The 23,739-nt window shown below is 42.2% G+C and overlaps 2 protein-coding genes across 9 annotated transcripts in view; both read right to left on the reverse strand.

Moving 5' to 3' along the window:
* On the reverse strand, positions 1-23,291 carry myt1a (myelin transcription factor 1a). 8 transcript variants are annotated; one of them, XM_079676475.1, is made up of 17 exons: positions 23,042-23,291; positions 22,457-22,576; positions 21,547-21,637; positions 20,874-20,987; positions 19,810-20,027; positions 17,081-17,280; positions 16,686-16,901; positions 16,459-16,607; positions 15,481-15,543; positions 14,325-14,393; positions 14,007-14,069; positions 5,240-5,323; positions 3,557-3,778; positions 2,842-2,933; positions 2,564-2,667; positions 2,212-2,355; positions 1-1,052 (listed from the first exon to the last, which is right to left on the reverse strand). In XM_079676475.1, the coding sequence occupies exons 1-17, from the start codon at positions 23,199-23,201 to the stop codon at positions 912-914; spliced, it is 2,250 nt and encodes a 749-aa protein (XP_079532601.1). In that variant the 5' UTR covers positions 23,202-23,291; the 3' UTR covers positions 1-911. The 8 variants fall into 8 exon arrangements, with proteins under 8 accessions (XP_079532601.1, XP_079532600.1, XP_079532599.1 ...); XM_079676474.1 differs by having other exon boundaries at positions 1-1,055; XM_079676473.1 differs by having other exon boundaries at positions 3,557-3,817.
* A 52-nt stretch (positions 23,292-23,343) lies between these two features.
* Positions 23,344-23,739, reverse strand: part of LOC307034842 (uncharacterized protein) — a gene marked incomplete at its 3' end in the record, with an annotated part of 91,409 nt that continues 91,013 nt past the window's right edge. Inside the window, exons 7-8 of the mRNA XM_079673768.1 lie at positions 23,444-23,739; positions 23,344-23,354 (exon numbers count right to left, since the gene is read on the reverse strand). The exon at positions 23,444-23,739 is cut by the window's right edge and continues 538 nt beyond it. Of these exons, the coding sequence (XP_079529894.1) occupies positions 23,344-23,354; positions 23,444-23,739 (307 nt within the window). The remainder of the gene's footprint in view (positions 23,355-23,443) is intronic.

A 23,739-nucleotide genomic window follows, 5' to 3' on the forward strand; every position in this document is an offset into this window, starting at 1 on the left:
TCACGTTTACTGTGGGTTAACCTTTATTTCAAAAGCAACCCAAAGACTAATCCATACACAGCCATCAGTAACACTTAGACAATACAAAATAAATATTCACCATCACTTTGTTCTTCATCACCAAATAAATACCAAATATGTGCAGCTCAATTTTCCCAGTGTATTGCAATGTACTCAAAATAGTTTGTGAAAATAAAAAGGAAAATCATATAAACGGAAGCACCCAAAACAAATCTTTAGAAAATTATTAAAAAACTTTTAGTTACAAAATATTTGCACTTAAAAAGATCCCAGTATTTTAAATAAATAAGATATATAAAACAATTCATAGTTGATATCTTAAAATATTTCCTCATTGTTCAACAATGCAGAGGAAATGATTCCCTTCTCTTGGTTACCATTTCAATCTTCTCAGGTAGCATTTTAAAATTAAAAAAGTGAATAAATAAATAAATAATGAATAATAAATAGGCTAACATAAAGAATAATACAGCAGACATGAATGAATATGTTATTAAACCAACATTTGCAAAGGACTTAAATAGTTACACAGCAATATTAAGAATGAATCTACAAACTAGTCCTGGAGGTGCAACAACACTATGCTCATATAGAATACTATCAACATTAATGAGTGCTGGGACATGTTCACTAATTAAGAGGATGTGCTCAGCTCAGGCTCATACTGCATTCCTGACCCTCTGCACGGAGTGCCTGTACCTGGAGAAGCCCTGCTCACACTATGTGTTCACGCTCATACCCTCATAAAGCAACATGCAAACATCAAACTAATGCAAAGAACAGCTGACGAGGCTCCAAATGAGAATAATTAATTACATACATAATCTAAAGGTTTGGAAATAAAGATGGATGTAGTCGCTTTGATGTCCCGCCGCCTGTCCTCCTGTCCGTCACACCTCGATGCCCTTCACCGCCTGGTTGATGGACTCCAGCAGAGCCCGGTTCTCAGGGTTCTGGTAGCAGTCTTTATTGGTGAACATGTTGGTCAGGGTTTCCACATAGCTGTCAAAGTTCTGCTCCGACACAGACTCCTGCTGGAACCAAGCAAGGTCAGAGGTCACCAAAGACAAATCATATCCAAATGTCTCAGGCAGTCTTGAGTTTGAGTTGCACACTTCCACTTGTCACTCAGAACACTAGCTCTGTTGTCACTAGCAACGCGCACCGTGGACTGTGGAACATTTGACAGAAACCTCCACCTCGGTGCTCCACTCAGCGAGTCAAGCTAGCTATAGCAGTTCTTTGTAATATATGTGTATACAAATGATTTAAAAGAGGTTATATCCAAGCCCAGGTCCGTTTTAATTGGCCCTCAGCTAATTGTAAAACTAGAATGGAATATGACCCACACCTGAAACTCGTGCTTCACTTATAATGTTCTTCTTAAATATATCTAAACATATATGGCACAGTATTCATCTGTTAATAAGCCACTTTTTTTGATGATAATATTTTCCAACAAATGTTATTTGATCAAAAAAGCCCAATAACTTATCTGCATAACAAGAAGTAAACCCTTCCTATTCAATGAAACTCTCTGGAGAGCTGTATGTTTTTCTGTGGCCCTTGGGGAATAAAACTGGGACACCTGTGCTAGCCCATTGAAGTAGGTGCTATTTACAAGAGCATGATCCTTTGGTTTATTAGAGTTCTTTTAAAGGATTGTTATTAGAAGCTGAGCAGATGAGTTTCTGAGCTGAAGGGTTTATCCACCTCAGTTTGAGCTACAGCTTCATGGTCTCCATTCATCATCTGTCCGTTTCGGAAGGCTTCTGCACTGATACTTAGTGAGAACTGCCACTCAGAACTGTGCATGGATGCCATTCTTTCTAAGCTTACTTAGTATGACTCGACATTTACTGAGAGTAAACTAATATTTGATATGCCGTAGACCCTGTCAACACACATGCTAGGTCCAGGGTTCACTGATTTCCTCTCCTGTTAAATGGATGAAAATATCCTTCTTAGGGCTGTGATTCTTTTTTGGACTTGATTGTCAAATACATTTGACAAAATTCAGAAAAATAATAAGACCTTGCAAGAAGTATTTTACTTTTTCGTTCTAATATTGCATTGTAAAATCTCAAAGAAATTGGTAATATCAATGTATTTAAAAACATTAGCAGTAAGGTCCTGCAGAGCCAAACAGTGGAAAGGTTTCTTTTAACGTGTATTTGTGCAGATGCTCACCATGGCGGGCAGGCGGATGTTGGCCAGGCTGCGGATCAGGGCCTGACTTAGGCCGGACAGCTCCAGGAACAAGGCCTCGTTCCTCTCCTCGATATGTTTGTTCTCCTCCTCCATGCTCTTTAGGTTGTTCTCCATTGAAGAGATCTGAAACACAGACACATACACAACCTGAAGAAGAGAGCCTGACAATAAAACCGGAAATGTAAATGATAATAATAATAATAATGTAGGAAAACGTTTGTGGCTGCAGGGTATTTTTCAGGTAAGTCCACTGAAGAAGCTGCAGTGAGTGACAGCTTCACCATGTCCAGCGGCTCCCTGCAGCCTTCTCCTGCAGACAGCTGGGCCTCACCTGAGTGTGCAGGTTCATCATGTCGGCCTCCATCTCACCGTTGGAATCGCTCAGCTCGTTGATCTCCTTGTTGAGCTGCTTGATGTCCTCATCGTTGTCCAGAACTGAGAACACAACACACAGTCAGCAAACAGGAATTCACCTGCCAGACCTTCCTCTGGCAGCCACACATCTCTATTATTACTAACATGTGCAGTGCACAACTTGTAGTGGCACATCCATAAATATTGGTATTGGTAGTAATGATAGCATTTTGGGACACAAGAAAAGTCTCTTACCATCGCTGGCTCTGAACTTGGCGGTGATGTACTCGTCTCCGGGTAACTTGGCTCTCTTCTTGTTGGCCGACGCTCTGGGACAACCTGACAGACTGAGAGGAGCATCTGATCAGGACCAAGAACAGTGACATTATGAACATTAGGCTCATGAACCACTCATTATTTGTAGGGATATAGAAGAAGCCGCAGTAAACCTGTCTCTAGGGCCCCCGTGCACCAAAGAGCCTGTGGTGTTTTCATAGAGATTCTATGTTCTGCTCTTTATCGAGTTTTGAGCGTCTTAAGGAGCTCACTTCTCACTTGAAACAATTGGCACAGACGTTAGTAGAGAAGATAATTGTATCAGTGCTTGTTTTTGGCCATCATGTTTTTCAGCGCCCTTTACTGAGGCTAGTGCAGAAATCACATATAGTTACTCTGATACTCAGTTTGTCACCTGAGAGTTTCTCAGAGGCGCATGAAGATGACCTGGCTCTCGAGAACTGAAGTATCGGGATTATCTCGGGTTAGGTAAATAGAGCATGCGCATTTCCCGACGCTGGTCTTCGCTCAGTCAATTGAATAGAGAGAAAAAAAGGGATTTACTGACGCATACTTTTACAACTTCTCTAGAGTAGGTAAGAAAGGTCAAGTTGATGAGTGTGAGAAATACCTGCAACAGTTTGAAATGATTGCACTTTGAGATGACACTGTGAACTCTCAGATGGGGGGGTACCTGCGGTGCGTCAGGAAGCTGCCGTTGGCGTGGCCCGAGCCGTCGCAGCCTGGCGTCGGGCAGGTCGGGCCCTCCGTCTTGAAGGCCTTCCAGGAGAAGGGAGTGCCGTTAAGAAGACCCTCCTTCTGCCGGCGCGCGGCCAGCGGACAGCCGTAGGCACTGCGGTGGGTGGCGTACTTCCCACTGATGTGGCCCAGACTGTCACAGCCAGGAACCGGACACCTGGAGACAGAGAGCTCCGTGTCACTGCCTCCTCTTTCACTGAGCAGAGGGGGAAAGGTGGGCCCACACTGACACGTCAATACATGTGGTGTTTAGTCTTAGAATTATAATCAGAGGTGGGAGGAGTACTCAGATGTTATACTTGAGTAAAAGTAGAAGTACCAGAGTGTAGGAATACTCTGTTACAGTAAAAGTCCTGCATTCAAAATGTTCCTCAAGTAAAAGTAGAAAAGTATTATCATCAAAATATAGTGAAAGTAGCGACAGTAAAAGTATTCATTGTGCAGATTGGTCCATTTCAGAATAATAGATATGATATGTTTTATAATGATTGATCATGAAAGTTTTCTCAAAGCTGGTAAAGGTGCAGTTAGTCTGAATGACTTTGTATACTGCAGGGTAGCTTGTGGATTTACTCCAGGTCGAACTAAAGTCTGATTCAACACTTGATTATATTTCACATCATTATTCCACATCTGTAAAGTAACTAAAGGGATTAAATACATGTAGTGGAGAAAAAAGTAGCCCCTCCATGGGGTGGAAAAATTGAGATACTCAAGAAAGTACTAGTATCTTAGAATTGTACTTAAATACGGTACTTGAGTAAATTAATTCAGTTACTTTACACTTCTGATTATTATAGAAATCTGTGATTCAGTAAACGTCAGCATACCATTTTGATGCAAATAGTCCAGATTAATGTGCAACATGTAATAATGATCAGGGAACACCGTTCCACTGCTGGCCAGATATCAAAATGTTTTGGGTTGATGTTCTGGCCACATTATCATAAATAGACTCAGCCACTCTTCCAGAATGCCCAACACTCTGTATTCTTGGTGTTCTCCCTATGATTCAACAACGTAATGACAACAAGAACAAACTAAAGCTATAATAGCAGTCTTTGGAAAACCCCCAAAAATCCCCTCAACCAATCCGTGTTTAGAAAAGCTCTCTCCTTGTCTGGCCCTAGAGACATGGAGCTATGCTGGAAAGGGACAGCCTGAGACCTGCTGTATGGGGACATTCATACATGTTTCCGAAAGGAACTAGTTACGACAGGAAGCTACATCACATCCAATCAGATGATTGGATGTGATGTAGCTTCCTGTCCCCCAGCTTTGTTACTTCCTGTTTAAACCTTTTGATAATTTCACATGTCCATTTACATCATTTTGTAAAATGTATGTTGTTTTGAGTTTTCTTTTTGTAATTATTGTCAACATGTATATTTTTGTATTTTATTAATTTAAATATTACTTAAATTATTTACTTTTTATTGTGACTATGTTGTATGTATGTATTTGAATGTATTTGCCTTTGGGGGGTTATACTTTGTGTAACGTCTTTTGTTGGAAAAAACACTGCCAATAATAATATTTGTCAAAAACAAAGTTAGTAATTGTTGTTAATCACTTAATTATACTTTGTCCTTCTAACAGTAGAGCTACTGCTGCTCACCTCAACAGCTCAGAGTCCTCCTTGTCATCCTTGGTGGGGGTTAGTTTAACTCCCCCCTTCTTGGCTCTGGGGCATCCGGACAGACTGCAGAGAGGAAGAGATAGTCACAGTGGGTCAGTACAGAGAGGGAGAGAGAGAGAGAGAGATAGAGATAGAGAGATAAATAGAGAGAGAGAGAGAGGGAGATAGAGAGCTGCAGCCTGAAGACAAACTGCAGGGCACAGTGACCCTTCTCAGAGAGGAGCAGGAGCTGCAGCCTGAAGACAAGCTGCAGGGAACAGTGACCCTTCTCAGAGAGGAGCAGGAGCTGCAGCCTGAAGACAAGCTGCAGGGAACAATGACCCTTCTCAGAGAGAGTCTATCTCTATAGGAGGTACAGATAGTGGAGATGAGAGAAAAACTCTCACTCACCATCCAGTGAATCATTTCAGCAGATTAAGGATGAACTCTGCCAGTTAAAGAAAGAATTAAAAACGTCAATACAACAACTAAGAGGAGAAGTGACTGTCCTACAGGAGGACAGGGACATTCTAAAGAAAGAAATAACAGCAGTAAAAGAGGAGTTGCACCTCAAACATCAAACCACCCTGAGCCTGAAAGAGCAGCTCCAGAGCCTCACAGCCTCAGCACCGCAGAGAGCCCAACCTGCCACGAGTGACACACAACTCACTGAGCCAAGGCCTTCAACCAGCAGCCTTCTGCTCCAGCCAAGCCCACAACCATCATCCAGTAAAACCTCACCAAACCCCACATTAAAACCATTCACCAATGGCCCAGCGCCCCAGCATGAGCCACAACCATCTACCAGCTAGACAATATTCCTCCTTCCACAATCAAAATAACAACCGACACAGAAGTGACTGATGCTGAAGTAATAATTCTTATTGACTCAAATGGAAAATTCTTAGATGAAGAACAACTCTTTCCCGGACAAAAAGTTAAAAAAAATATGGTGCCCAAGAACAGATAATGCACTTAATGTTCTCACAAAGGCCAAACTGGGAGAACCAAGCCACATCATTGTGCACACAGGAACTAACAACCTTAGTATAGAGCAAGAGAGAGTAGCTGAATCTGTGACAAGAGTGGCGCTAAAGGCTACGCAGAGTTTCCCAAACTCTAAAATAACAGTATGCACAATCCTGCCCAGAAGAGATTTCCACCCTCTCACTATCCATAGGATCAATTCAGAGATCTCCAGAGGATGTGCTGTAATGCCCAATGTCTACCTGGCACATCATCCCACCCTCAGGATTCACAGCCTCCATGACCACGTTCACCTCGGTAAGCACATTGTAAAAGTCTTTGCTTAAACACTTAAAGATGTGGCCTTAGGACGAAGCCAGGGCGGAGCCTCTGTTAGCCGCGGACGAGCTATCCAGCATATAACTGGACCACCCATTTCACCACCTGCAAGAGAATATTGCAGATATCCCCTTGGATCAGGCCCCTACCCCCCTCCACCATTATTACCTCACCTTCAGAACCACCCACCCAGAACCAGAGCCATACAAGCAAGACAGGCCAGCACCACTCCAATAAACTCAAGGCCCATACCAGGATATCAGAAAAGCTACGCCACTGCACTGAAGACTCCACCAAACATCGACAGAAACGGAGCCGACCTGGGAGAGATCACACACCTCCTTAGCCTTATATGCAACAAACTGATGAGTCAGGTCGTATAAGACACGCACGCACGCACGCACGCACTCACACACACACACACACACACACACACACACACACACACACACACACACACACACACACACACACACACACACACACACACACACCTGTTTATCTCATTTTTGAAATGTATTTGTATTCTTCAAAATGACCACTTCAATGACACCATTCTCCATCTCTATGTGGAACATCCAAGGTATACATTCTTCTTTGTTTGGACAGAAATATAGAACAGATTAATTTAAAGAGAACACACAACATGTAGACATTATTATCCTCCAAGAGACCTGGGGCCGTATTCACAAAGCATTTTATTTTACCGCTAGGAGTGCTCCTAACTCGCGCTAAAACATTTTACGTAGGAGTTTTTTCTTAAAAGTTATTCACAAAGCCGCTGAGACCTACTCATACTAAGGATAAATCACTAAGAGTGATGCGCCGTTGCTATGGATTACGTCAATTCTCGTGCATGAGTTTAGAAGCGGTCAGTACGGTGATTGGTTGTTCAGAGCAGGCGGTCTCGGTGAAACTCATCCGCAACATCCCACAAACGAGCCCACTAAATCACCGAAAAACAAGGAAATAGCCTAGGCTAGAAATGTATTCCTATCAAATAGTTATGGACAGTGCAGTTAGCAGAATACACGCATGATGACAAGTTTGTGCAGACCACGATAATGACGTTGTATATGCACGTTAAAGAGAGAGAGAGCAAACAATACAAATACGTAAATTGCATTAAATCAAGGAGGCAATTAAAAGCATCCTGCAAACTATTATCCAATGAGCATATTTCTAGCACTTAAACACTTTCAATAACAGCCCATACCGCCGTTCAAGTCCCCCTATCATGATGAATGAAAACAATCTGCGTGTTGATGGAATGTACTTTCTTTCTATTGACGAACACGTCCTCATCTTTTGATGGCGCAATTATTTTTATGTGCGTCCCGTCAATAGCACCGACCACACCGGGCATACCTGCAATTGCCATGAAGTTGGCTTTGATCCTGTGTAGTTGTTGATTGTCCAAAGGAAACCGGATAAACTGTTGGATGATATGTGGTCTAGAGAGCGCGTTGATGGTTTGGTTTATGGCACGGCTGACTGATGGTTGCGATATTCCTAAATTGGCGGCATTGCAAAGTTGCATTTTCCCTTTTGCTAAATATCGTAGTGTTGCCAAACATTTTATTTCCGGACTAATCGGGTTATTCCTGTTAGTCGGGGATGTTATTGCACCCCGCACTAATTCCACAACAAGTGTGATACCCTCACGATTTAGCCTATATCTCTTGATCAATTCACAGTCTTCCATTGTCTCCAAAACATTTCGTCTCGCAGCCATTTTCAGATTCTTTGTGAATAGGTCTTACTGAGTTAGGAATCCTCTCGAGGACTTTTAAGCTCTCCTAAACGTAGGTGCTACTTTTAGGCCTAAAATACTTTGTGAATTGCTCTTAGTGAATAAAAATTAGGAGTCCTAAATTTAAGACTGACACGCCCATTATGTTTAGGAGTTTCTCCTATATTCGCCAGTTAGGAGCTACTTTTAGCCCTAAGATCCTTTGTGAATACGGCCCCTGGTGTAGATCTGATTCCAACATCCACTGTCCCCCAAATTACAAACAAATTATTCTGCCCTCGATCAAAAACCCAGCAATTAAAAAAGGGACAGACTCAGGAGGCATTATAATTTGGCACAAATTCGAACTCTCAAAATATATAACAATAATAAAATCCGAGCCCTCCCACATCTGGATTAAACTATCCAAAAGCATCACATGTACAGAAAATGATTTGCTTTTATGTACAATATATGTTCCTCCGAGTGATTCTCCTTACTACAGCGAGGAAATATTCCCAAACCTCCACACCCAAATCTGCAGATTTCAGGCCAAAGGAAAAGTGTTGATCTGTGGAGACCTCAATGCACGTACTGGAACCCATCCAGACTCATACTCAGAGAGTGGTAACAAACATATATTTGGACAAAACTTTCCCCGCAACACCACAAATCTTCCTCGCCATAATTCTGACCCTCAGATAAACAAGAATGGAAAAGACCTGCTCCAACTCTGTCAAAGTCTCGGTTTGTACATAGTTAACGGTAGGTTTAGAGGTGACTCTTTGGGAAGACCCACCTTCTGCTCATCTCTTGGCACGAGTACCGTAGATTACATGATAACTGATTTGGACCCGCTCTCTCTCAGTTCATTTGTAGTCAAACCCCTAACACCTCTATCTGATCACAGCGAAATTACTGTGTTCATGAAAAGAACAGAAACTAACAGTCCTCAATCTGAACCCAATAATCTATTTAACCTTTAAAAAAACTATAAATGGGCTACAGACAGTGCACAAGAGTTCCAGAAAGCTATTGGAAACAAACACATTCAAAGACTCTTAGACAACTCTCTGGACACCACATATGACCACAATAAAGAAGGCATAGACCTGGCAGTTAGAACAATTAACCAAATCTTCATGAGAACAGCTCATTCATTCCAACTAAAGAAATGCAGCAACAAGCCCCCAAAACAAAAAGAAATCAACTGGTTTGATGAAGAATGCCAACAAAAAAGGAAAGAACTTAGGAAAATATCGAACCAAAAACATAGAGATCCTAGCAACGCAGACGTACGCCTCCTTTACTGCGAAATTCTCAAACAATACAAACGTACAATCAAAATCAAGAAGGCTCAGTACACACAAAAACAACTAACAATAATCGAGGATTCTTTAAACACAAACAGATTTTTCGGGAAAATTGGAAAAATCTAAATAAAAGTAAACACGATGACCCAGTTATACAGAATGGAGACATCTGGACCGATCACTTCAAAAGATCTGTATGGTAACATTCTTCTCAATTCTGACTCAGAACAAAAACAAATAACTGAAAAGTCCAACAAAATTAGAATTGGTCATCAAGGACTCCCAGAACCCTTTGGACTTTCTAATTACTGAACAGGAACTGGACAAAAAGTTGATTCACCTAAAACCAAAAAAAGCAAGTGGGCTTGACGGCATATTGAACGAGATGCTAAAACACTCAAGTAAAAAGATCAGATTGGCTATACTCAAACTATTCAATTTGATCCTGATTGTAGGTTACTTTCCTGACAGCTGGAATCGTGGTCTCATAACACCCATTTTTAAAGACGGCGATAAATCTGACCCTAATAACTACAGAGGCATTTGTGTGAACAGTAACCTGGGGAAGGTCTTTTGTAGTATTATAAATTCCCGGCTTATAGACTTCCTTATGAAACACAATGTCCTGAGCAAAAGCCAAATTGGATTCTTACCAAATCACCGCACATCAGACCACATTTACACCCTACACACCCTAATTGACAAATATGTCAATCAAAAATAAAAGCTAAATATTTGCCTGTTTCATCGATTTCCAAAAAGCATTTGACTCAATTTGGCAAGTTGGTGTATTCAACGAACTACTTCAAAGCGGTATAGGGGGAAAAACATTTGACCTAATCAAATCTATGTACACAAACAACATGTGCAGCATCAAGATCGGACACAAAAGAACAGCCTTCATTTCTCAAGAACGGGGAGTAAGACAAGGATGCTGTTTATCACCGGCCCTGTTCAACATCTTCATTAACGAACTGGCCACCATCTTAGAACAGTCCACAGCACCTGGGCTCACACTCCACAAAACAGAGATCAGGTTCCTGCTGTATGCAGATGATGTCATCCTGTTAAGCCTGACAAAAGAAGGACTTCAACAGAGTTTGAATATACTCGAAGGTTACTGTCAGACCTGGGCCATGGCAATCAACATAAAAAAGACAAAAACAATGATATTTCAAAAAAGATCCAGATGTCAGGCAAACAATATTGACTTTACAATTGGGACACAGACAATAGAAAATTGTTCAGAATATAATTATTTAGGCCTGAAAATAAGTTCCACTGGAAGCTTTAATCAAGCTGTGAATGAACTGAGAGAGGAAGCACGCAGGGCGTTTTATGCAATAAAAAGACAAATCCACATTCAAATTCCAATTTTAATATGGCTTAAATTACTTCAATCATTAATACAACCCATCCTACTCTATGGAAGCGAAGTGTGGGGCCCACAAACAAACCAAACATTTGACAAATGGGAAAATCATCCAATAGAAAATGCTCACAATGAGTTTTGCAAACGCATCCTCCAGGTTCACAGGAGAACAACTAACAACGCCTGCAGAGCGGAATAAGGCACATTTCCATTATTAATACAAATCCAGAAACGATCAATTAAAAAGAAAGTTACCCCCACTCCTACCACCACAAAGCCCTGCAGCATCAAGAGATGAACAAGATTCCCCTCTCTCAGCTGGTCCTGACACTCTGTTCACAAACCGGTTCAAACTGTGATCAGGGTCAGGCTGAGCCCACATCTATTAGAGTAAACCAGATTATAACAAAACACACACAAAACTACCTCACTTATTGGAACACTAAATCCCAAACACAAAGTAAAATGCAATGCTATAAAAAGACAGTACACTGTGGCAGCCTACCTGACCACAGTGACCGATGTTAAACACAGGAAGTTGTTGACAAATTACAGACTGAGTGCTCACAGCCTGGCCATAGAAACAGGCAGGTACAAGAAAACATGGCTGCCAAAAGAGGAGCGATAATGCCAACAGTGTGGAGGAACTGCTGTGGAGACAGAGCAGCACTTCCTCACACAATGCCCAACGTTTGAACCTGTACGGAAACAATTCTTCCCAAAACTCAATCATAAGCATCCTCAATTATTCAAAAATGAAAACTAAAAACTAAAAATACTTCTCGGGGAATATAAAGAGAGCTGCATTGTGGCAGGACAGTTTGTCTCTGCCTGCCACAGTCTGAGGGAACCGGAACGAGCAGATACACCAGGTCTCACATCTTAAGTATATATATCTTATTCTATTTTGTATTCATGTATTATATGAATGAAATTAATCTGTATTCCTTGTAAAAAAACAAAACATGTTCTTAGCAGTTTGTTTATAACTGTTTATCTGTTTATTTGTGTGTATTTGTATAGATGTTACAACTATACATAGCTTTGGAAATACTGTATGTAATTATGGTCATGCTAATAAAGCTTTTGAATTGAATTGAGATATATATATATATATATATATATATATATATATAAAGAGGGAGAGAGAGATAGATAGATATATATAGAGAGATAGATAGATAGAGAGAGAGAGGGAGAGAGAGAGGGAGATAGAGAGAGAGGGAGATAGAGAGGGAGATAGAGAGAGAGACATGGATAGAGATATATATATATATATATATATATATAGAGAGAGAGAGATAGATAGAGAGAGAGAGAGAGGGAGAGAGAGAGAGAGGGAGAGAGAGGGAGAGAGAGAGGGAGATAGAGAGAGAGAGATAGAGAAAGAGAGAGACGGAGATAGAGAGAAATAGATAGAGATATATATATATATATATATAGAGATAGATAGATAGATACATAGATAGAGAGAGGGAGAGAGAGAGAGAGAGGGAGATAGATAAATAGATAGAGAGAGAACTCCTACCATTACAAAGCCCTCCATTGCCAAGAGGAGAACATAGAGAGGAGTCCCCTCAACCAGCTGGTCCTGAGGTTCACCTCCTCTAACAGGACAAGGCTTCAGGACAGCCCTCACACAATCTGGCCCAACCAAATCATAGCTAAAGAAAAAGAAAATTACATCAACTATTGGACATGTACCACGAAAACCCAAAAGAAACTTCGATGCTATTTGGTTCTAAACAGACAGTACACGGTGGCAAACTATCTGACCGCCGTGACTGATCCCAAACTGAGGAAGACATTAACAATGTACAGACTCAGTGACCACAGCCTGGCCGTAGAGACTGGCCGACACAGGCAGACCTGGCTGCCCAGAGAAGAGAGGCTGTGTCAGCTCTGTCCACAGATACAGGTGGAGACAGAGCAACACTTCCTGCTGCACTGTCAAACATACCAAGACATTAGAACAAAGTTCTAAACTCCAAGATTTTGAATCACTGTCTGACCAGAATAAAATGCAACATGTACTTGGAGAAAATAGTGCCAGCAGCATAGAAGCAGCCAAATATGTGAGCGTATGTCACAGCCTAAGAGACAACAACAACAACAACAACAACAACAACAACAACAACAATAACAATAACAACAACACACAACAGCTGTTCCTCTCAGCTCACTCTGATTGCTCCTCTACTTCATGTGTCTTTCTTTTCTTCCTTTCTTTCTTTTTACATTTGATACTTGAGGTTTTGTAATATTGTGTTGTTAATTGTTTAATGAATGAATTGTATTTGTATTTTTTTTCCTTATCATATATTCTTGACGCTTTGGCAATATTGTTCACCTGACATTCATACCAATAAAGCATATTGAATTGAAATTGAATTGAGAGAGAGAGGGAGATAGAGAGAGAGGGAGATAGAGAGAGAGATAGAGAGCGAGACAAAGATAGATATATATATATATATATATATATAGAGAGAGATAGATAGAGAGAGAAGGAGAGAGAGAGAGAGAGGGAGATAGAGAGAGACATAGATAGAGAGAGAGATAGATACATAGATAGAGAGAGGGAGATAGAGAGAGAGAGAGAGGGAGATAGATAAATAGATATAGAGAGAGAGAGACCCAATCTATCGCAATAGAAACCCTACATGCTGAGATATGCAAGAGCATCCTGAGAGTCGACAGGAACACCCCCAACAATGGATGCCGAGCTGAGCTAGGCCAATACCCCCTTTAAATTAGGATACAAGAGCAGTCAAATTCTACAACCACCTAAAAACCAGTGATCCCAACTCCTACCATTACAAAGCCCTCCATTGAGAGGAGTCCCCTCAACCAGCTGGTCCTGAGGCTCACCTCCTCTAACAGGACAAGGCCTCAGGACAGCCCTCACACAATCTGGCCCAACCAAATCATAGCTAAAGAAAAAGAAAATTACATCAACTATTGGACATGTACCACGAAAACCCAAAACAAACTGAGTGTGTGTGTGTGTGTGTATGTGTGTGTGTGTGTGACAGAGTAGATATTTACCTTCTGTGAGAGGCATAGTTTCCTGTGATGTGGCCCGATCCGTCACACCCTGGAGTCGGACACCTGATACACACACAGACACTCTCTTTCACTCCACATGCTAACATTATCAGCACACTTCAGGCAGAAACCACGTTTTTTCTCAGTAAAAAATTAGGACTCATTGTTTTGGGTTTGATTTTTCAATATTGGACTTAACTATGATTGATTTTGAGTATTTGATAGTATTGTTAAAAGGAAGCAGGGACAGAGCTGTAGCTGCAGACTGAGTGCTCAGTGAACATGTTGGAGGTGAGAGACAGGAGAAAGCAGACATACTTTAGTTCAGCTGTGTGGGCAGCCATGAGGGTCCGAAGTGATTTATCAGCAAGAGGACAGCCTGACAGACTGGAAGATAGGTTAGAGAGAGAACGTCAGAAAACCAGACTGAGAACAGGATGTCTGAGTATGAGTGAAGGAAAGAGCCTCATCCTGCACTGGACCACAGAGCCAGGACAGGACTGGGCGCACACACACAGAGCAACTGTAGGCTACAGTGGGGGGGAGAGTAATGTGTGTGTAGAGTCAGTCATCCAGGCACAATGATGTGAGGTAAAGCTGAAAGGCTCTTCAGTTCTAATGAGTGTGAGGGTGTGTGCACATCTCATTAGAACTGAAGAGGCCACATTAGCATGGAGGTGAAACATCTTCAACTTCATTTCAGTAGTAGACTATTTGACTGGACTCCAGTCATACTACTTGGCTCTTATTAAAATTAAACAAAGTAAAAAATGCATTGTTGCAGAAATTCATACTTAGAAAAGACTTGCGCCAAAATACATTTTGGAAGAATATGTATACTAAAATGCTCCTCATGTATTGTGAGGGGGGGTGAGTGCCAGTGCTTGTTTTACTTGACTCACAACCTTAATCCCGTACATGCAGAATTTGGGGGCACAAGCAATTTCAAGAATTATGAATGTTGCTGATCTATTTGCAACATGAAATGCAAGTAGAAATTAATGTGTATAGATTATATATCATATCTGTACCAGCTGCCAGCCTCGGTGCATGGAGCGAGGCTGCAGAGCTCCGGCACAAAATAATGCTCTTATCCACCAGCTTTCCAACTTCCAACATATTGTACTTGACACAGCTGCACATTAGGAAAATCATTTTTGACCCAAAAGTAACTACACCTAAGATACCCTGACATTTAGAGTGAGTACTGGCCTTATTCAAGCTCTGTGTCCTGCAACAGGCTGATTCAGATGTGTTGAGTCATTCCATGGAGAAGGATTTAGTGGAGCTTGTAACTTTGTCATTATTTTCCAGTGTTTCAAAACAAATCAACAAACTGGCAAATGACGATCAAATGGACCAAGAACTCATCATTTCTCTATGAATGATTCCAGTCAAAATCATCAAACCTGTTGGATTGATAAATGAAACAAACTGTCCCACTAACGACTGTAAAGTGAAAAGCAGCTCTTACCTGCGATGTGATGCGTAGTTTCCAGTGATGTGTCCACTGCCGTCACAGCCGGGGGTGGGACATCTGCGGAGAGACACACTCAGATCAGAACAGGGGGCTCACACTGAACAAAACACTATAGTGTACATCTGATGTGTTTTTAAGGATTAGCCGTCATTAATGCTCTGCACTTGTTCTGAAATGTCTTAGCGGCGGCAGTGATGGGATAGATGTGAGACATCAGCTAACAACCCAAGACGGCAGAAGTGTAAAGTAACTAAGTACATGTACTCAAGTACTGTACTTAATTACAATTTTGAGATATTTGCACTTTACTTGAGGATTTCCATTGTATGCTACTGTGTACTTCTACTCTACTACAATTCAGAGGTACATGGTGTACTTCTACTCCATTACATGTATTTAATACCTTTAGTTACTTTACAGATGTGGATGAATGATGTGAAATATAACCAGGTGTTAAATCAGACTTTAGTTCCACCTGGAGTAAATTCACAAGCTACCCTGCAGTATAAAAAGTCATTCAAACTAGCTGCACCTTTACCAGCTTTGAGAACACTTTCATGATCAATCATTTGGTCCAAGTTGTAATATGTGCATCTGTCCTTTATCAGCTGACCAGGAGCATCACACCTGCTACACAGACCAGATCTCAACAGTAACTCTTTGTGACATGATCAAAGCATAACGTTTAGAGAGCAATACTGGATAGGGTGTGTTTGATGGACTCACGAACAGGTTTCTCAGTCTATCACAATCCTCCGTGGTGAGTGGCACTTCTGAACTCTAACCAGGTTCACATCCTCAGACCAAAGGTGAGGCTCATTAGACTCCCTTTACATGGTGCTCGTTTTAATATGAATGTTCCTGACATCTCATTGAGCCAAGAAAGTATCTTATTGGAATCAGCTAACACAAAATGCAATCAGAAGTGCAGTGGAGAGAAGTTATGGATGTAGTGCTAAAGTTGTGACTTACAAAAGAACTTCTTTTTTGCTGTCTTTGGGCTGAAACTTGACCTTGAAGCTGCCGGTTGTGACCTCACCAGGGTACTTCCTGTCCTCCAGGTTCTCCGGGTCCTCTTCCTCTCCATCAGATGATGTGTATGAAGGAGCCGTATACTCCACCTGAAGAAAAGTAGATCAGGTTCATCTCCTCTGATCTGGCTGCATTTCCTCACAGTGTTTGATGTCTGCAAGCTTTACCTCTTCCTGGTCTTCCTCTTTGACTCCACTTGGTTTGGTGAAGTCCAGCGGCCCCTCCCATTCTGCCTGGGTGTGGCCCTGAGAAAGGGGGGCTCCGATGTGTTGAGAGGATGACGACGAGGAAGATGAAGGCTCTGGAGGCTGCACGCCATCCCTGTTGGTCCTCTTCATGCTGAGGTCCAAAGTGCCGTTCTCATCCACTTCAATGTGGGACTCCTGCAGGGTGGAGGGAGGGTCAGCAGGGTGTGTGTGTGTGTGTGTGTGTGTGTGTGTGTGTGTGTGTGTGTGTGTGTGTGTGTGTGTGTGTGTGTGTGTGTGTGTGTGTGTGTGTGTGTGTGTGTGTGTGTGTGTGTGTGTGTGTGTGTGTGTGTGTGTGTGTGTGTGTGTGTGTGTACCTTGCTGCAGGGCTCCCGGGGGGCACTGAGGGTCTCGGGCCTCTCCCAGCAGCGGGTGGACAGGTTCAGGATGGCGGTGGCAGCCATGTGGGCCGCCTCGGCGTCCTGGCTGTAGTCGTAGCTGCTGGAGGACGAGCCGCTCTTGGAGAAGCCCCCTGACACACTGTGGCTGGGGGAGGGGGCCTTGGAGAAGGATTTAGCTGTGTGGGGACGGAGCAGAATTAATACTCCGGAGCATGAGCAGAACACTACGTGCAAGAATTCAGCTAAGTGAGGCTAACATATACAGTAAAATCCAGTTTGTTTTTATCCTGGAGGACTTGTTGCCGTTATGTGTTCAAATAATAATAATGTACCGGGCACAAATCAACAGATTGTCCTCTTAAATATCAATATATATCGATATCAAATATTGACGGTCTAATAAAACCAACTGCTATGCTAGTGAATTAATCTATCAGCACGAGGGAAGTTCCATCATCCTGGAAGGTGGCCACGGTGACACCGATTTTTAAATCTGGGGATAAGGCAATGATGTCCAATTACAGACCAATCAGCATCCTTCCCTGTGTCTCTAAGGTAGCGAGAAATGGGTGTCAAAACTAATCACCAAACATTTAGACAAAGGTTTTGCTCCATTCCACCCAATGCTGTTTGGTTTCCGTGCTCACCACTCCACTGAGACAGCTAACTGTCTCTTTGTGGAAAAGGTTAAATGTATGTTGGACACAAGCCCATATGTAGGTGCTGTCTTCCTTGATCTCAGGAAGGCTTTTGACACTGTTGACCACCAAGTTCTCCTACAAAGCTGACTCATTTCCATTTATCTGCAGTTTCGATACATTGGTTAAAGTCTTACTTATCGAACAGAAAACTGTGTTTCGGTTAACGGAGCCAAATCCCCCGACCTTGTGAACCCTGTTCGGGGTTCCACAAGGTTCCATTCTTGGACCATTACTGTTTTCTCTGTGCATTAATGACTTGCCTAATGTATGTCCTGAGTTGAATGTGCAAATGTATGCCAATGATGCGGTCATCTTTGTACAAGGGAAAAACACTGAAATGATCTCATCCTGTCTCTCAAAGGTTCAACACTGGCAAGGTTAAACACTGGCTGAACAACATTTGCTTACAGTTAAATGCAAAAAAAAACAGTATGCATGATGTTCAGTAAACGACCAGTCAAAATCGAAGGATCCAATGTGTTTTTAAACGGAGCAGAAATAGAACTATTCACCCACTTCAAGTATCTTGGAGTCATACTGGACTCAAACTTGACTTTTAAGAAACATATTAAGAAAGTATCCAATACCATTAAATTCAACTTGCAACATTTTAAACAAATCAGACCTTTCTCTGTCAGTGCTGCAAAGTCATACCTCTACTGCATGATTCTATCCCACATTGAATACTGTTTGACAAACTGGTCGTTTCCTTGTGCCACAAACCTGAAACCAATAGAACAGCTGTACAAGAGAGCTATCAAGGTGTTTGACAGAAAGCTTTACTCATACCACCACTGTACCATCCTTGAAAAACACAATTTCTTGAGTTTTGACCATTTTAAGTCTTTTAAAAGTATGTGCTTTTTTTATAAATGTTTACATGGACTGAACCAGAGGAGACCAGCCGTGGTCCACCGCCGACGGACCACTTTTGGACAAAATGTCCTCTCCATTAAAGGCAGCTCATTGTGGAATAGCCTCCCTACTGAGACACGGGATTGTCCCACTCTCAATAGCTTCAAAGGTCACGTCAAAGAATGGTTGAGAAACAAACAGACGTGCAATCACCGCTAAATGCACTTTAACACAGGGGTATCTCCTCTTGAACTTTATGTAGCACTTTTATCTTCTCTTGCATTTTATATGTCGTTGCTGCTACATTGTACTGCCATGTGGTAAATACTTGTGTATGCTGCTTTTGCTATTTTGCACTTTTTGCGTATCGTGTATTTTGTTCTTGCTATGTTTGTAACATGTAAACTTCTCAAATGTTTTATGTGAGGGACTGCGGATGGAAATGAGCTCAAAGCTAAATCTGGCACTGTTACACTTGATACATTTGAATGTTTTAAGTGTTCATTACTGCGCATTGTCCCTGCCAAATAAACGATTAAATACATAAATTCACCACGAGTGCACATAAATGGCCAATCCCTGCTTTCTAATTAAAACAATCACTCATTTGTTCTCTCCGAGGTATTGCGGACATTCTATAATGTTTGAGGTACAATACACATATGTTTAGTTAGACATTGTGCGAAAGTCTTTTCATCTGGGTTATGATTGTGGACTCTATATGCTCGGAGACGGTGATCCAAACAAGGCCATGGATCTGATTCAAACAATAAGCGGAAGAAGAGGTGGAAAGACGCTAAATGTCTGATCTGTTCATTTACTCACACAGCTTATTGATTTCTAAAGCTTGATTTAAACATTTTGAGTATCAACATATTGTATCAAATCAAAACAATAGGCAGGAACATCATTGTCAGATTATTTAATTCTCAAATATTAATAATGGTATTGACTAAAGCGATTCAGTATGTGTTTGGTTCTAATAGAGATGAACTTAAATGTGATTTGAAAAAGTGACAAAATGAATGATCCTCAGCGAGCAACTCTAACCTGTTCCTCCAGTTACCCTTCATTTTGGATTTTATCACATGACACAGGTCAGAATCCCATATAGTAGGTGAGCATGGGGGGGGAGTGGGCGGGTCTTACATTTGAAGGATTTGGGTGATGTTTCAGTGCTGCCGGGGGTCTTTGGAATGAGCATGCGTTTCCCAAACACCTGGACATCAAAGCTTGCATAGTCAAAGGACACCTTGGAGTACTTCTCCAGCTCCTTGGCCAGGTTGGCGCGGGGGGTGGTCGTCACGGCGCCCGGCCCGTAGCTGCCATACTGAGGGATCTCCAGCTGCTTCACGAAGCACATGGGCCTGGGGGGAGACGCATCGTTAGACCCCTCCCCTGCACCGCAGTCACATGTGAGCATCAACAACGAAAAGTTAAAGGTCCCATGTCATGGCCATTTCTACTGATCATAATTCCATTGTTGAGGTCTACTAAAATAGATTTATATTGTGCAATGTTCCAAACTCACATTGGTTTCTCATACAGCATCTCTGTATAGTATGTGTATTCACTCTCTGTCCTAAACGGCTTGTTGGAGCGTTCTGGGGCAGCATAGACAGGTATTTTCTGTGTTAGAGTTTCACTCGCTACAGGGTGTACTTTGAGGGTTTGTGACTCTGCAGACCGTTTACATGCAGCAAAACCTTTATAACACACAAGGGACAGGTAATAACCAGAAAAGCATGACATGGGACCTTTAAAGTATCAATACTACTTAAGTAAAATTACAAAAGCATTGGAAACAAAATATAGTATCAAAAGTAAAAGTACTCCTTATGTGTAATGGCCCATTTCAGAATTGTATATATATTGAGTTACTGTTATGAATATTGATGTGTTTTAATCACAGCTGGTAGATGTGGAGTTAATTTGAATAACTTTATCTACTGCTGCTGGATATCTTAAACTATTAATATATGTCAAAGTTTATCAGCCAATATTTTAAACCTAGGAGGTAACTAGTTACTAAAAGCTGTCAAATAAATGTAGTGGGGTAAAAAGTACAATATTTGCTTCTGAAATGTAGTGGAGTATAAGTATGAATGAGCATAAACTGAGAATACTCAGCTAAAGTACAAGTATCTCCTAATTGTACTTAAGAAGAGTATTTGAGTCAATGTACTTAGTTACTCCCCGCCCTGCCGGCTCACCTGAGCACCCGGTCGGAGTTACACGGCGCCTCTCCCCCCGCCGCCTGCAGCACCACCTGCTTGTCCTGACCTTTGTTCAGCTTGGAGGCTGCGGCGATGGGACAGCCTGACAGACTGCAGGGGACACATGTCCAAATGTCCATTTAACAGAAGAAAACTCATATGATTAGTCAGACAGGAGATTGAAATATTGAGAAGACTTGTATAGCAAGTGTAAGTATGTGTTAGTAGTATTAGATCAGATTGGCTTCACTAAAAGCTTTGTGTGCAAATGTATGCATTTTGTATTCCTGAATTTGCCTCCAAAGACCAGTAATACACTCTGCCAAGCCACGTGCTATATAGAACGCTGATGGTCACATGATATTATGCATTTCTGAAATAGGAAGTGTAAGAATCCTCAAAATACATTTTCACAAGTCCCTTTGTTAGACACAGAGACATACAGTATTACATATGTTCATCACTGTGTGTGTGTGTGTGTGTGTGTGTGTGTGTGTGTGTGTGTGTGTGTGTGTGTGTGTGTGTGTGTGTGTGTGTGTGTGTGTGTGTGTGTGTGTGTGTGTGTGTGTGTGTGTGTGTGTGTGTGTGTGTGTGTGTGTGTGTGTGTGTGTGTGTGTGTGTGTGTGTGTGTGTGTGTGTGTGTGTGTGTGTGTGTGTGTGTGTTATTAACCTGCGGTGTGTGTTGCGGTTGCTGTTGACATGGCCCTGGCCTGTGCAGCCCGGAGTGGGACACTTGAGGATGTTCTCATGCATGGCCAGGACTACAGACACACACACACACATCAGGTCAGTCAAGCTTCCACATCACAAGCAGTACTCATACACACAAGTGGTAATAAAGGTAGTAGTATTAGTGTGTTCAATATAGTATAGCAACTACAAGAACTACTGATATTAATACTGGCAGTATTGATAACTCTACTGTGTTACTTAACAACCATTTTGAGATACTTGTACTTTACTTGAGTATTTCTATGTTATGCTACTCTGTACTTTTACTCCACTACATGTATGTAATACCTTTAGTTACTTCACAGATGTGGATGAATGATGTGAAATATAATCAAGTGTTAAATCAGACTTTAGTTCCACCTGGAGCAAATCCACAAGCTACCCTGCAGTATACAAAGTCATTCAAACTAGCTGCACCTTTACCAGCTTTGAGAACACTTTAATGATCAATCATTATAAAACATATCATATATATTATTCTGAAATGGACCAATCTGCACAATGACTACTTTTACTGTCGCTACTTTCACTATATTTTGATGATAATACTTTTCTACTTTTACTTGAGGAACATTTTGAATTCAGGACTTTTACTGTAACAGAGTATTCCTACTCTCTGGTACTTCTACTTTTACTCTAGTACAAGGTCTACTTCCACCACCTCTGATTATAAAAGTAAAACAATAGTTATGTTGGCTACTTTAGTTTGTATCATTACTGCCAGCATTAGCCTTCATCACTTGGGTAGCTGTTGAAATAGAAACAGAACAGGTGGATGTTAATCAGAGCGCTGCAGGAGAGACAGAATATGAATGAGAGTCAGATGGGTCTGATGGAAGGGGACTCACTCTCTGGAGGGATCCGGTCCTTGTGAGGACACCCAGAAAGGCTGCGGTGGTGAGGGTACAGCCCGGTCACATGACCTGTCCCATCACACCCCGGGGTCGGACACTTCACCTCCTTCTTGTCTGCATAGAGGATGGTGTGATTTAGATGGATAATGAACGAAAGCACGCAGTAATTAATACAAGGGGTTCTGACCAATCGGAAATACTGCCAGGCCAAGAATCACTAATATTGGTATTAAAACCGACACCTCAAACTTTTAAAGTGGTTAATTTACAATGTTTAATCATTTAAAATTAGTTTTATCCACTAAAATATATTTAAATCTTTATTTACCCTATTTTACTGAGCTATGTTCATTGTATTTTCAAAATATTGATAAGAAATCTGCCAATTTGAAATGAATACCATTACTAAACTGTACAAGAGCTGTGAGCCAGCGATCTGAAGACAGAACGCGTGTCCTTCACCACTGGGCCATTAGCTGGGAGTCGTTGGATGGAGCGGCTCCTAACGAGCAGGCTCCTGAGCTCCTGAGCCCTAACACCTTGCACAGACAGTCCCTACAGCAGTGACAGTAGGAATACCTTTGCAGTAGTGGGGGGTGCGGCGGGGGAGGGCCGAGGCCTCGGGGCTGTGGCTGGAGCCGCTGTAGGGCTGGTAGTCTGGAGAGCCCGCCTCCTGCCCCCCCTTCACCTCCTTCAGGGCGATGGCCTGCTCCAGCAGACCCAGGTTCCCCCGGGTCATGTCCCAGTTCTCAGAGTCGTCTGTGATCCCTGAGCCCTCCGACACACCATCCTGCTCTTCACCTTCCTCCTCCTCCTCCTCCTCCTCCTCCTCCTCCTCCTCCTCCTCCTCCTCATCATCTTCCTCCTCCTCCTCCTCATCTTCATCGTCTTCCTCAGAGCGGACTTCTATAACCACTGTGGTGGGAGAGGCTTTGCTGGAGTCTCGGTCCTCCTCTTCCTCTTCCAGCAGCTCTCCTGTACCCAGCCTCTCCTCCTCTTCCTCTTCCAGCAGCTCTCCTGCAGCCAGCCTCTCCTCCTCTTCCTCTTCCAGCAGCTCTCCTGCAGCCAGCCTCTCCTCCTCTTCCTCTTCCAGCAGCTCTCCTGCACCCAGCCTCTCCTCCTCTTCCTCTTCCAGCAGATCTCCTGCAGCCAGCCTCTCCTCCTCCTCCTCCTCCTCCTCCTCCTCCTCCTCCTCCTCCTCCTCCTCCTCCTCCTCCTCTTCCTCCCTCTCATATTCGTCTTCCTCCTCTTCCTCAGTCATAGGTATCTTTTCTTCC

Source organism: Notothenia rossii (genome assembly GCF_949606895.1).
Source record: "Notothenia rossii genome assembly, chromosome: 4".
Classification (NCBI taxonomy): Eukaryota; Metazoa; Chordata; class Actinopteri; order Perciformes; family Nototheniidae; genus Notothenia; species Notothenia rossii.